General features: G+C 49.0%; 1 protein-coding gene across 4 annotated transcripts in view; it reads right to left on the bottom strand.

Annotated features, from left to right (window-relative positions):
* Nucleotides 1–13,100, bottom strand: part of Pdia5 (protein disulfide isomerase associated 5) — a 93,612-nt gene that overhangs the window by 23,752 nt on the left and 56,760 nt on the right. For 2 of the 4 annotated variants that reach the window (XR_384603.4, NM_028295.1), the window contains exons 9-11: nt 8,834–8,925; nt 8,674–8,745; nt 1,807–1,943 (exon numbers count right to left, since the gene is read on the bottom strand). Coding sequence is in view for 1 of the 4 variants with exons in the window: in NM_028295.1 (NP_082571.1) it covers nt 1,807–1,943; nt 8,674–8,745; nt 8,834–8,925 (301 nt within the window). In the remaining 3 variants the exon portion in view is untranslated. The remainder of the gene's footprint in view (nt 1–1,806; nt 1,944–8,673; nt 8,746–8,833; nt 8,926–13,100) is intronic. The other 2 variants (XR_384604.4, XR_384605.4) reach the window with 1 other exon arrangement.

Consider the following 13,100-nt stretch of genomic DNA (forward strand, 5'->3'; position numbering starts at 1 on the left):
AGTGAGTGTCTCTAAGGTATCACTAACCTTAGGGATACCCTTAACTAAGACCCCCCAATCCCCACCCCATAAGGTCTCACTCTGTAGCCTAGGCTGGCTTCAAACTCTACCAGGGGCTGGGATTACAGATGTATGCCATCTTGCTTTGCTCCTTAAGCAGTAGGGCCAAACAAGACCTCAAGCCTAAAGAGTCTTGGGGAAAAGAAATGTTTTTGAGCTTTTTGTCGGTTTTCTAGAACCAGAAACAAACCACAGGAAACTCTTTCTTCGGGATTCTCAAAAATCTGGCTTTTGTTTGTTTTGTTTTGTTCTGTTTTGCTTTTGTTTTGTTTTGTTTTGGGATTTCTTTTTGAGACAGGGTTTCTCTGTGTAGGTCTGGCTGTCCTGGAACTCACTTTGTAGACCAGGCTACCCGTTAGCTCACAGAGATCTGCCTGCCTCTGTCTCCCAAGGGCTAGGATTAAAGGTGTGCACCAGCACCATCTGGCTGAATTTGGTAATTTTAAGAAAAACATAAAATGTTAGGGGAATTCATAGTAACAGTCCCTCAAGGGGTCAGGCTAGACCTTGTTGTCCCTCCCATCCTCATTCAATGGCCAATAAAAATGGAAGCAGCACAGGATTCACAAGCAGTGGGCAATCTGTGAAGATCTTATCTGCAAGGCCATGCTAATCACACTCATTTGGTTACACTTCGCTGGTAAGATAAAAGATGACCCATCCGGAAGCCACTCTGTTAGCATGAACACCTTACGCCCACAGGATTAACTAATCACACATCCTCCTCCTCCTCCTGGGGTGTCTCTATAGTTCTATATCTTCTCCCCTCTCACACTGCGACACTGCAATTCCGGCACTCATCTGTGAAGCACGGAATTCTTGGTTTGGTTTTGTTTTTGTTTTTTCTCTTCTCTATAAGCTTTTTCACACATAATCACTGGGCCCAAACTGGGAGCAGAAGGTTACGAGGGCAGAGCATCTCACATGGAATGTGGAATACCTAGTCCCAGGCTACTTAGCTTATCTCCTATTGGGTGTGGCCAGCCCTTCTCAGAAGACCCAGGAAACTCCACACAGGGCTGACATCCTTTGTTCTCCCTCTCAGGAGCAGCCCCCATCTCTTGAAGCCACGTATTCAACCTTCTGTTCTCCACAACACAGAGAGGGCACAGGCTCAGAAAGACTGGAGGCTGCGTGCCTTCTAGCCACTCTTGAGCACACCGGAGACTGGAATTCTCTATGATCATCTCAGTCTGGGCATATGGACCAGCAGGGGGCACTCTAGATATCAGCCTCACTGCCTGCTCAGCTACCAGGCAAGGGCAGACCCTCTCTGCACCTTGGACCCACCCTAGGTAAATGGAGGGCCAGTTATCTTGGGACATACCCGGTCTGACTCCTCAGCCCTTGCTGGCTTCAGGGAGGACACTCAAGCTTATTGGGGATGGAGCTTCTCTGAGTTCTGCCAAGGGACACTTGTGATTATATATATAGCATTCAGCCTGCATGTACACCTGCAGGCCAGAAAAGGGCACTAGATGTCATTATAGATGATTGTGAGCCACCATGTGGTTGCTGGGAATTGAACTCAGGACCTCTGGAGGAACCGCCAGTGCTCTTAACCTCTGAGCTATCTCTCCAGTCCCTGATCAGGATGTTTGTGCCGTTCTGATGGAGATACAGGCCAGGGGCATGAGCTGAGGAGAGACACCATGTCAGCTCCCACTGCATTGCCTATCTAACAAGTCCCAAGGCAGTGTCCTACTCTGGGGAAGGGGGTGGTAGGGGCAGCAGCGTTCCACTCACATGGGGCGTGGAACATGACGAGGACAGAGGAGTGCTCCTTCACAAACTGGTCAAAGTCTTCATCGGTCAGGTGATAAACGGAGCCGCCCTCATCTGCCCAGGGAGTCTCGGGGACCTGGGGCTGTGGTGGCAGTGGACTGGAAGACCAAAGAAACAGGCAGAGCTCAGAGCAAGCCCTGGGGTCTGAACAGCCCTTATCAATCAAATCCAGCCCCCTGGACACATAGCTCCCACACCAAGATCTTTTATACACTGGAAACTGGATCCAGAGATGGATGGAGAGGGACTGCCCTGCCCATCTCTGCCTCCTCCCCAAGCAGAAAGGTACTTAGCTGATACCCATTGCGCATGGCCACATGGCTGTTGTTTGCTATAGCTTTCTGAGACAGCTCAGGGAATCTTTTTTTTCCCCGGGAGTGTTTGCTAGCATCTTCAAGGTAGAGCAAACTTCCAGCAAGTTGGCAAGAGCAAACAGCTACGGTGCCCAGTAAGCACTGTGGAAGCTGGATGTCCTGCTCTGAGCCACCCACTGGTAGGACACAGGAGGAAGAAAGAAGTGAGGCTAAAGGACAGGAAAGAGCTCTCTGGTTGAGCAAGCAGAAGGTATGAATGGGGGTGGGGTGGGAGGTGAGCACTGAGCCAGAGGGAGACCAGGTTGGTGGTATACACCCCAGCAGAATCTGCACTGCCTTACTAATTCTTCTAGAGGCGGAGAACAGATGTTCTCCGAGCCCGCATCAACTCACTGGCTGCCAAACCCTGGCAGTTACCTGATCTTTCAGGAGCCTGTTTGCTTCACAGAGAACCACACATCAGTGTCTATAGCCCCTAGTGCTAAGTGGAGGGAAGGCCCCCAGGTACCAACTTCCCCGCCAGGACGAGATGGCTGGTGCCATGAGAGCCCTGCTGCTTTACTGCCCGGTACCTTTGCCAAAGCACCTCAACTGCAGCTTTGAAAAAAAAAAAAACCCTTTGGATGACAAATGTGAATAGACAAGCGTTGTTCCCTGCCTGTAAGTGCCGACAGCAGGGAACACTGCAGTGCTCCAGCAGGCAGGGCTGGAGAATTAATCAGAGAAGAGCGACTCGGGCTCACAGAGAAGCAAAAGCTGGTTCAGAGTCTATGAAGACTATGCTGGCTCTGTGGACTGAGCTGCCCTAAAAGCCTCAGTCTCGCTGGTCTCCAGAGAGCGAGCGAGCGCGGCAAAGCCTTTGGTTGCTTTGCTTACTCGATGTCAGATTGTAACTGGCCTGGCTAAAGAGCTATAGTTGAATCTCTCAATCTGACTATCAGACTGTGAACAAGGGAGGCCAGAGACTTAAGAATTCCTCTGGAATCTCATGCCAGGGAAAAGGAAAGGGCGCTTGTTGGAGCAGGAACCGGGCTCCCTGAAACAGATTTCATCCAGTTCTACAGTACACACTGAAACCCAGAGGAAGATGGGTCAATAGTTGGCAGGACCAAGTTTGGTCAGGACTGCTTTCAGGTATCCTTGGTCTTCTATTCAAACATTCATCTCACATCAGAACCCCAAAGATAGACTGGCGGGGGGCGGGGGGGGGGGAGCGGGGGTGTTTACTAAATCCCTTTGTCGCTCTTCCCAATGCGGCCAGGTTGAAAAAAAAAATCTCCCTTTCTGCTTTCCACTTATTTACTTTTGTTTTTGTTTTTGAGATAGTGTCTTACTATGTTGCTCTGGCATCCTGGAATTTGCTCTGTAGTCCAGGCTGGCCCGCCTCTACCTGCTGAGTGCTGGGATTAAAGGTGTGCACCACCACATCGGTCTGCTTTCCACTTTTAATTTGGTTCTTTCACTGCTTCCTGAGGACGGGCGGTAGGACCTGACTTGGGACACAGGTCGTGATCCCTACATTCTGTAACAAGAAGGTACTGGCGGTAGATTCTAGCACTAGGAAGTCATCAGCCAGGCACCAGTTCCGTGATATCTGGCTTCTTATATCTGGGCTCAAACTAACAACCCCCCCAGTGAATATCTACAGCAGTCGGATGTGGTAGCGACACCTTTAATCCCAGCAGAGGCAGGTAGATCGTTATGAATTCAAGACCAGCCTAGTCTACACAGCAAGTTCAGGCCAGCTAAAGCTACACAGTGAGGTTCTAGCTCAATCACAGTAATAAGTTAATTTTAAAACGTTGTCTATGGTAGATGATTTGCTATGAAGAAAGTAGGGGTCAGGGAGTATACGCCTCAGTAGGGGAGAGCTAGGTACACTGTCAACCATCTCTGCAAGTGGAGGGCTGAGCGCTGAAGAGGAACACATCGTATTCTTCAGGCAGTAGCATGGACAGCCTGCTGGCCAGGCACACAGCCATCTATGATTCACTAGCTCTTGTATGAAGAGGGGAGGTAAACTGCTCCTGTTTGCATCTGCTAGGAAAAAAGGCCCTGAGACCTTACAAGAAAGAAGCTGAAGCTGTTACCTCTGGGTGGGACAGGGATAGCAGGAAGGGAGAAGAGGGCAGAAGTTAAAGCCTCTCAGGGCATACTGGAGTATCTTAGAGGTTTTGAAAGTTAAATGAATGTAATCTAGTTTTTAAAAAAAATCAAAGTAATTTTTAAAACTCCACCAGAGTTACTGAGAACCTAACGATATAAGATGCAAAAGCTATGTCTTGGCAGCGTGGTAAGAAAGATCCGGAGACGCTCCCACTTTAGAGACTACCCTAAAACCACAAAGGGGTTTTGTTTGTTCTGAACATAGAGTAATCCCACAGAAATGAAAACAACAGGAAATGCAAAGAAAAGAAGTCGCTACAGTTTCCGGAGCTAGGGAAAAAAAAAATCACCCAGGCAGGAGAAGCCACATTCTTGAAGTTGGGGTAAAAATGGGGTTGTCACTATAACTGCTCCCGAGGAGCACACATGCCACAGACAACTGGGGGATTATGTTCAAGAGAACACTACAGGAAGGGCTCGATTGTAGGAAAATGTGTACAAAAGAGGGGGTGAGCAGAGGTCTGCATAGAGCGCCTGCCTGCCGGCAAGCGGAAGGAGCTATCCACGCCACCCCAGGCAGCCAGCTCTCTACAAACAGGATCCCTTCCTCTCCTTCCTATATCTTGTACCCCACGCACAACAGACAGATAATAAAGGCTCACCAAGTAAAGAATGAAGAAACCTGGCTAAAGGACACAGATGTCCGTGAGTTCTAGGCCAGCCTGGTCTACGTAGTGAGTGCCAGGCTGGGATTACACAGTGAGACTCTCTCTTTCAAAAACTAACTAACCTACTAAATAAATAAATAAATAAAAATTTAAAAGGCCCTCTGAATAGAGAAATTATAATTTATTTTCTATATCTCTGAAGAGAAGGAACACCAACCAGTAGAAACTCCAAAGAGGAGCCCTGTGTAACTCTCCTCAGCAGACAGCAGAAGCAGCAGTGACAGCAACTGTACTGTCACGCCTATGACCCCAGGAGCCTAGCTAAGCAACTCCAGCTTAAAACATCTACCGGACAACGGCCTTTTTAAGCTATTTCTCTGGTCCTTCCATATGGACGATGGGCAGGAGATGCTCTGTAAATTTACAAAAGACTACCTAGACATTCCTAGATAGTCACAGATAACTTGAACTCAAAATGAGGCAAAGGGCTGGGGTTATAGCTCAGGGGATAAAAGTGCTTAGTATACAAGTGTGAAGATCTGGGTTCAAATCCCCAGAGCCCCTATAAAAAGCCAGGCATGTTCTCATGTAACTAAGCCCAGTACTCTGGAAGGTGGACACGGGAGGCTCACAGGGCTTGCTAGCTGCCAGCCCTCGCTCTAGATGTGCTGAGAGACCCTGTTCCATGGGAATAAGGCAGAGTGATAGGGCAAACAGTCGACATCTCCTCTGGCCTCTGCACATGCATTTGTTCCCGCACAGGCCACACACACACACACATGCACGTACGCACAAACACAACACACTCTTACAAATCCACACAACTTAAAAAGCAAGAACAGTGAGATAAAGGACACTGCGGGTAATTGCTGGGGCACGATGGCCGTCTCCTCAGTACCCTTCCAGGACTCTGACTTTCAGGCTCTCTGAAGATCAGACAGAGTATCTGTCTCGGGCTCTCCCATAAGGACTGAAAAGGCCACCCATAAGCTCATCTCTGGGAGAAATGTGAGTCACAGTAATAGAAATGCAACTTGGAGCAGCAGGAGGCAAGAACACTTGGTGTCTGCAAATTCAGTTTGCCTATGATTGGTAAATAAAGGCTGAAGTGTACGGCTAGGCCAAAATGGATGACTGTCTACACCCCCTACCTGCATGCCACACCCAACTCAGAGACCTCTAGAATGACGAGGGGGTGCAGGTCCTATGATGAGTGTCTATCTCAGAGTCCTTGTGCCCACAGAGGCCAGGCCTGATTCTAGGGAGGGCAGGTTCTCTCTGGGGCTTTAGACATTACTGGGACAAACAGCCAGGATGGATATACCCCAATCTTTTAATTCTTGGCTGTACAGAGACCCTGGAGAACAGCTTAGCACCAGGGCAGTGGGTTACATGAGGTCCTCTATTGCCCGCTAGGATTGAGGGAACCCGTAAAGACTTAAAATACAAGAGACAAGGAGGACTACACATGGAGCTGGACACACACAGTGGAAAGTCTAGAAGGAAATTCACCCCCAAATATCTCTGGGTAATAGGGCACAGAAGTACTTTCCCCTCACACTTTAAAAGTATTTTTCTACGAGAACCAGCTTACTTGAAAACCATTAACTCAGAAAAACACTTAGAAATTCAAGGTAGTCGGCAACAGGGGAACATGGCTGACTTTTGCTGGGGCATGAGGTCAGCAGCTCACTGCGTGTCTTGAAAGTGGCCTATCTTTTCCTACTTGGGGAAGGCACTGCAGTGTGCCCCAACACTGAGTGTTCACACCTGTCCAGAGTGTGGCTTCAAGGAGCCCAATTTTTCCTTCCTGATAGTTGGCAGCTTCTCTGGCATCTTGAGACTACAGATACACAGGGCTGACAGCAGGGGTCCCTGACCCGGAGGAGGAGAAGAGAGGAGGTGGGAAGGAGAAGGTGTGGTCAGAAGTGCCCCAGGCAGGCAGCCTGGAAGTGGGCAGACCAGGTCAGTGGGGTTGGGGGTTGAGGGGCTGGGGGAGGGGGAGAGCAGGTGGATATATTGAGGCAGAGAGAGGATGGAGGATAGGTAGCAGGCAGGCTCTAGTGGAGAGACGGCAACCTCCACAATGAACCTCCAACTGATGAGAACACCCCATGTCTATGATAGCTGGCCACTCTGAATGCATCTCCCCCACCCCCAAACAAAACCTTATCCTTCAGAGAAAGAGGCGAGGGTGTTTTGAAATGAGAAAAGGTTAGATAGAGATAGGGGAGGGAAGCGGGCAGATTTTATGCTCCGGTGACAAATGAGATTGCTATTTGTTGAAACCTTTCCCCAAGCGGACGGAGATATGTCAGGCTGTAGGGGAGTACACACTTATTATCAAATGAAAAAGGGAAATGGGAAAGGGAAGGTTAAGACAATGAACACATAGTCACAGGGGCTGCAAATGAAGTAACCGACAGGGACCGAGATGTGGAAATGCTTCCAAAAGATAAAAGCTAGGCAAACACAGGTGGACTGGTGCTTCATCTCCTTGCCCCCTGGGAGTTGAGAGAGACAGGGCCTCAACCTTCAGAACTCCAACAGAAATCCTTAGGGTTTTGGTTTGGTTTTTTAATACAAAAATCCATTCTTTTCACAATTTCTGAAAATACATGCCTTGAACCTCTAACTAATAACTAATTCTTTAACCCTAGGGTTTGCACTCAGGATCCCTAAGGTAAAGATGCCAATATATATTAATGAGCTGCTGACTGGGGAAGGGATGAACTCTGAGCGAGTGGAATCCCAGGGTGTCTCCTGGGGAGCTGGGTCAGCTGTCCTGCCACCTACCATCTCGGGCAAGACGCTCCATCACTCAGCCATGAAACAAGGTAAAACCACCTTCCCGTCAGTGATCTAGTGACAAGAGTACTGGGCAAGAAGCTCTGCTGGGTGCTTACAATAGGGTCTGTCACAAAGCAGAACCCCCAAACTGTAGCTTCCATTTCTACATGGATGCACAAATATCCGAACATGGGAGCAGGGTGGTTACTGGGGAAAGGGTAGTCTGAGGGCTCTAGGAAGGCTCTGGTGAGGTTGGGCTTATGTTAGGAAGACTGGCATGCTCAGTGGGGTGACAGACAAGACATGGCAGCTGGCCTGGCTCATGTCACCTGAGGTGGGGGGTGGGGCTGGCAGAGCTGTGGGATTTGATGTCCAGAGATGTAATCATAATATAAAACAGGGTTTGACGGTTGCCACGAAGCAGAGTTGGGAGGGGGTGTCTCAGAGTCAAAGGCATTACAGTGTTCCAGAGTAGCTTCACAGCATCTGATACAGTGTTGTTTTTTAAATAAGCACTCAAGTGACAGTCCTATTTTCAGAGAGACCTCCACTGAACTCTCTGAAACTTGACATGCAGGGTGAGAAATACTTCTATCCATCACACAGTGGGGGGGCAGGGGGTTCTCAATTTGAAAGGGAAGACTTCTGACTTGACTATGCCAAGGCAATCAACAGGTTGAATAGACCCTCCCCATGAAGAAAGAGAGGGAGCGGCAGACCCTAGACAGACCCCATCATCACAGATCAACAGCTCAGCAAGTCCTCATAGCTCCTGCACTCCCTACCACAGGTGCCCATGGGAAGATCAGCCATGCAGGCAATATATCCATCAGCCTTCCCCGTCCCTGACCTCTTCTCCGGCACAGCCCTGTGAGTGAGGGGCTACCCTCAGCACTGAAGATGCTCCCAACCCAATCCCTGATAGACCCAAACACAAACGCCCAACTCACTTCTTCAACCACTCCACGATGTCCTCGGCCGTGGACCCATAGTTCTCATACGGGAACAGAAACCGCCCCTTCCTGTGAAAAGTGGGAGACAAAAAGGCTCAGCAAGGGACACCAGTGCCATCAGGGGGCGGCACACTCCAGAAGGGATGGGGAAACTTACTCGAAATAGCAGATGGTAGGGTAGCCGCGGACATTGTACTCTTCCTTGATGTTCTCGAACTCTGATGGGTAGACGTTCATCCCAGCCAGGACCTGAAAGAACAGAGACTGTTCTCCAACCTGCACCTCCACGCATGGGACAAAAGCTTGTCAGCTGGTGTGCAACTGGGGTAAAAGGGCTGTCTGAACCAGCCCAAACAACAATGGAGAGCTTTGGAAAAGCCAGGCATCGGGGGTTCCAGGGCTGCCCTCCAGACAGCTGCCCCACAAGAATGTAGGAAGTTTGGCCTGGTTCTTCCTCCCACCCCCATGGTTCCATCTTCCTCCCACCCCCATGGTTCCATCTTCCTCCCACCCCCATGGTTCCATCTTCCTCCCACCCCCATGGTTCCATCTTCCTCCCACCCCCATGGTTCCAGAATTAAGACTTAGACTCAAAATATATTTACAAATACCTTAGCTACATAGCTAGGCTCTTCTCTGACTAGATCATAACTTAGATGAACCCATTTAAGTCTAATCTTCATTCTGCCACATGGCTGGTCACCTGTGCTCAGGTACTAGTGTCGGCCTGGTCATACCTTCCCAGGCGAATCTCCCGTACCTGCTCTATCCCAGAATCCTTTCTGCCTCCCAGATGCCCCACCTTCTATTCCACCCTTTCCTATAGGCTGTAGGGTTTTTAATTGATAATTGAGATGTACGGATGCATCGTTCTAAGCTGTGGGAACAGTGGCTTTTGGACACACTGAGCCTCTCTACGAGGGCCTTGGACATCTTCCTGGATGTCTCGTGTCCCGTCTTCAGGCTGCCCACCTAGGCTTGATATAGTAGTCTCAGACTCCATCTCTCATATGTGGGTCAGGAGATGGTGGCTCTCATGGTACACGAGAGAAGAGGTATCCACAGGCCTGCACAACCTCTTCCCACTCCTGAACTTGCTATGTGACTCCTCTCTTTCTCTTTGCAAGGCCCAGATCCCTGAATTAGTCTGGAAAGCCTGGGTAGCTATGTTACTATTATGTGACTCAGTACTAAGAACAATGCAGAATGCAGATGCCCCTCCCACATGGGGCTGGATTGGGTGATACAACTCTGAGTCTATTCTCAGGACAGACTGTTGGGTGGTAAGACGCAGGAAAGCTAATTACAGAGCAGAGCAACACAGAGCTGAAGGGAGAGAGCATAAACGGTAGTCCAGGAAGCTAAACAGCGCCGACACTAACATATGGACACATAGAAAGAAAAGGAGCCCGGTGACTCTGGTTGGCAATGACCTTGACCCCAGTGTTTGTATCCATTACGAGCTGTGTGGCTTCTAGAAAGTCACTCAGCCCCCAAGGCTCCTTGTTTATAAAAGTGTAGGTGATGTAACAATTGCAGACCTCTTCAGGGAACAGAAGGTGACAAGCCAGGTCAAAGATTTTAAATACAATCTGGTGTTCCATAATGTCCAAGTCCTTATTTCCTATGAGCCTTGATCGTACTGTCGTGCTGACTGTGCCTTCAGCCCCTTCAGCCCCAGAAGTGTTTCTTTCCAAGTGTTTTAAACACCTAGCTTAGCACCTGGCATACAGCAGACACATAATAAGTGCTTGCTAACAGTTTCCCTGCCAATCCGTTTTGGGATGTTGTAAAGAAACACAAGAGGAATAAGCCTGACATAGAACTGCGCAGGAGCCCTGGAGCTCTCTAAAGCCACCGTGCTCACTCCATTCTCCAAATTGACTCTGTCTGTTCCAGTAATATTTGTCTTCTCCAAGGTTCCTTCTTCCTGTCTAATTGATCTCCTTCACGTCAGTGCACATTTGCCACAAGATTAATAGCACACATCCTCTTCTTTCACTGCATCGCTTCTCCGCACCAAACTTTACAATCCTAGGAACACAGGCGGAAATCCAACTCTGTACCCAGCCCATATGCTCCCTGTCTCCATTCTGAATCCTACTTTCTGACAAATCTCTTAATTGTACACCTGCTAGGTTCTAGAATTTTTTTTTTTTAAACCAAGGAAGGAGACAGTCTAAGATTTCTGCAGAGGAAGGAGATTGGCCTGTCTGCCTACTCAGACACCTTGCAAAGCCTGCATAATCTTCCTCCTCCTCCTCCCCCTCCTCCTCCCCCTCCTCTTCTTCCTCCTCCTATTCCTCCCCGACCACCCCAGCCACCACCAGAGACTTGGAGTAGTATACCCCATGAGCTCTGGACAGACGCTGGGCTGCAGTCCAAGCTCCCCTCTCAGCCTACACATTTCCCCTGACAAGGCTTGCTGCCTCTCTCATACCTCAGTTCCCTCAGCAGCAGCAACTCGTGGGCTTTGATGATTAAGAGACAACCCAAGGGAAATCTGTTTACACTCAAGATGACTTTGGTGTTTTTGTAAATATTACCAAGTTTATAATCTGCTCACATTTCCAGAGCACACATTGCCTTTGCATTGTCTGGACATTCTTGTCCCCAGCTGATTGCTGAAGATGCCTATTCGCTACCTGTGTGGCTACCACTAAAGATTTATTCTTTGTTTAGGCAAAAAAGCAATCTCATTTCCCAGGCAATCTTTTGAAAACACCCATGCCCGGGGTGCCATTTAATCGCAAGATTCCATAGCACGTCTGGGTGACACTGAGTAGCTAATGAGGGGGGTGTGTTTGTGTGTGTTTACACTTGCTCACACACTGTAAGAAAGGATCTCACTGTGAGGCTCTGACTGTCCTGCAATTAAGTATGAAGACCAGGCTGGCCTTGAACTCAAGAGATTCTCCTGCCTCTGCCTCAACACCACTACACCTAGCAAGATCTGTACTTTGGGAGCAGCACGTAGAAACACTTTTAGCGTTGGAGTTTTTGAAGTCAAAAAGGAAAAACAGTGCAAGGAAAAGATAAAGAGGCCACAGCTTCTAGCGAACATGCAGTCAGGATGCCCAACAGGTTCTTCTTCACATTTAATCCTTGGCTATGAACAAGCACAGAAGCTGCCCAGTGCAGGGACGTTCATAAGCTACTGCCTCAAGTAGGGTCAGATGGCCAAGGGAGATGAAGCAAGGTCTCCAGCAGGACACACGCCTGCAACCCACTCTATGGTTCCGCCTAGCTGGACTGAGGAATAAACAGAACCAGAAGAGAGAAGGCTATAAGCAAATTAGCCAGGGTCACTTTGGAAAAGGGTTTAGCTGCCGATACATTTGGGATCCCATTCAGATATGGCAGAGAATTACTGAAGTCAAAGAAAGCATTACTACCCAGCTGCATTGCTGTGAAATATAGTCATTCCTCAGGAATTCCACTGGAGTTAGAAAAAAACACCAGGACACAGAAATCTTGGGATTCTCAGCTCCTCTATGAAAGGGAGTAGCATTTACATATACCTATAGAGACTCTTTCATAAGCTCCAAATTATCTGCCAAACAGAAGACAATGCAGACGCTAAATAGGTGTGATAGTATATGGCTTAAGGGATAAAGAAAAAAAAGGTCTGTACATATTCAATACAAAAACATTTCCCCAAGAAAGTATCTTAGACCCTCGACTGGCTGAACCCACAGATGCAGAGCCCCAGAATACACAGGATGAATGAGCGGGACAGGGCTGGTTGTCAGGGAAGAACTGTAGGTCAGAGGGATCTACAAGGGGATGTCAGTAGCCTTCAACAAACACCGAGGTGGCCAGGCAGAGCCCGATCCAGGATGGTGGATGTAGACAAGATAACGAATGTGAGAAGTATGTTTGCCGAGGTGCAGGTCACACTACTGAGGAGCCAGGCAGCTCAGAAAGGGAACTGAGGGAGAGCTACTCACAGACCATCAGGCAGAGAGAAGCTGAGTTTGATTTTAAACACTGCATTCAGAAAGAGAGGGGGAATCAGACTGCAAGGCTGTGTAAGCTATCGGACATGTGGTACTGGAGCTTAGGAGAGGAGCTTGGGCGGAAGCGAGGGAGGGCACAGAGGAGGTCATGGGGGCACTAAAGCAAGACAAGGGGAGCACAGGCACCGTCTGTGCCCTGCAGAGAGAACACAGGCCTTGGAGGCTCCTCCTCCTAGAGGACCTGAAGAATGGATGCAGGGCAGTCACAACCCAGTGGGCTAGCATCCTCTTCATCCCCATTGCAGAGCTAGATCAATGGAGGATCCAAGGCTCAGAAGCTCACCCAAGATCTCCCAGCTAGGCAACAAGTGAGCGCCAGCTCTAAGCCTGACCTATGTACATCTCTTACCAGGCCTGGTCCACTTTGGTTTCACATCCACTCTGGCCCACCGTGGCAAGGCTAAC

Source organism: Mus musculus, chromosome 16 (assembly GCF_000001635.26).
Source record: "Mus musculus strain C57BL/6J chromosome 16, GRCm38.p6 C57BL/6J".
Taxonomy (NCBI): Eukaryota; Metazoa; Chordata; class Mammalia; order Rodentia; family Muridae; genus Mus; species Mus musculus.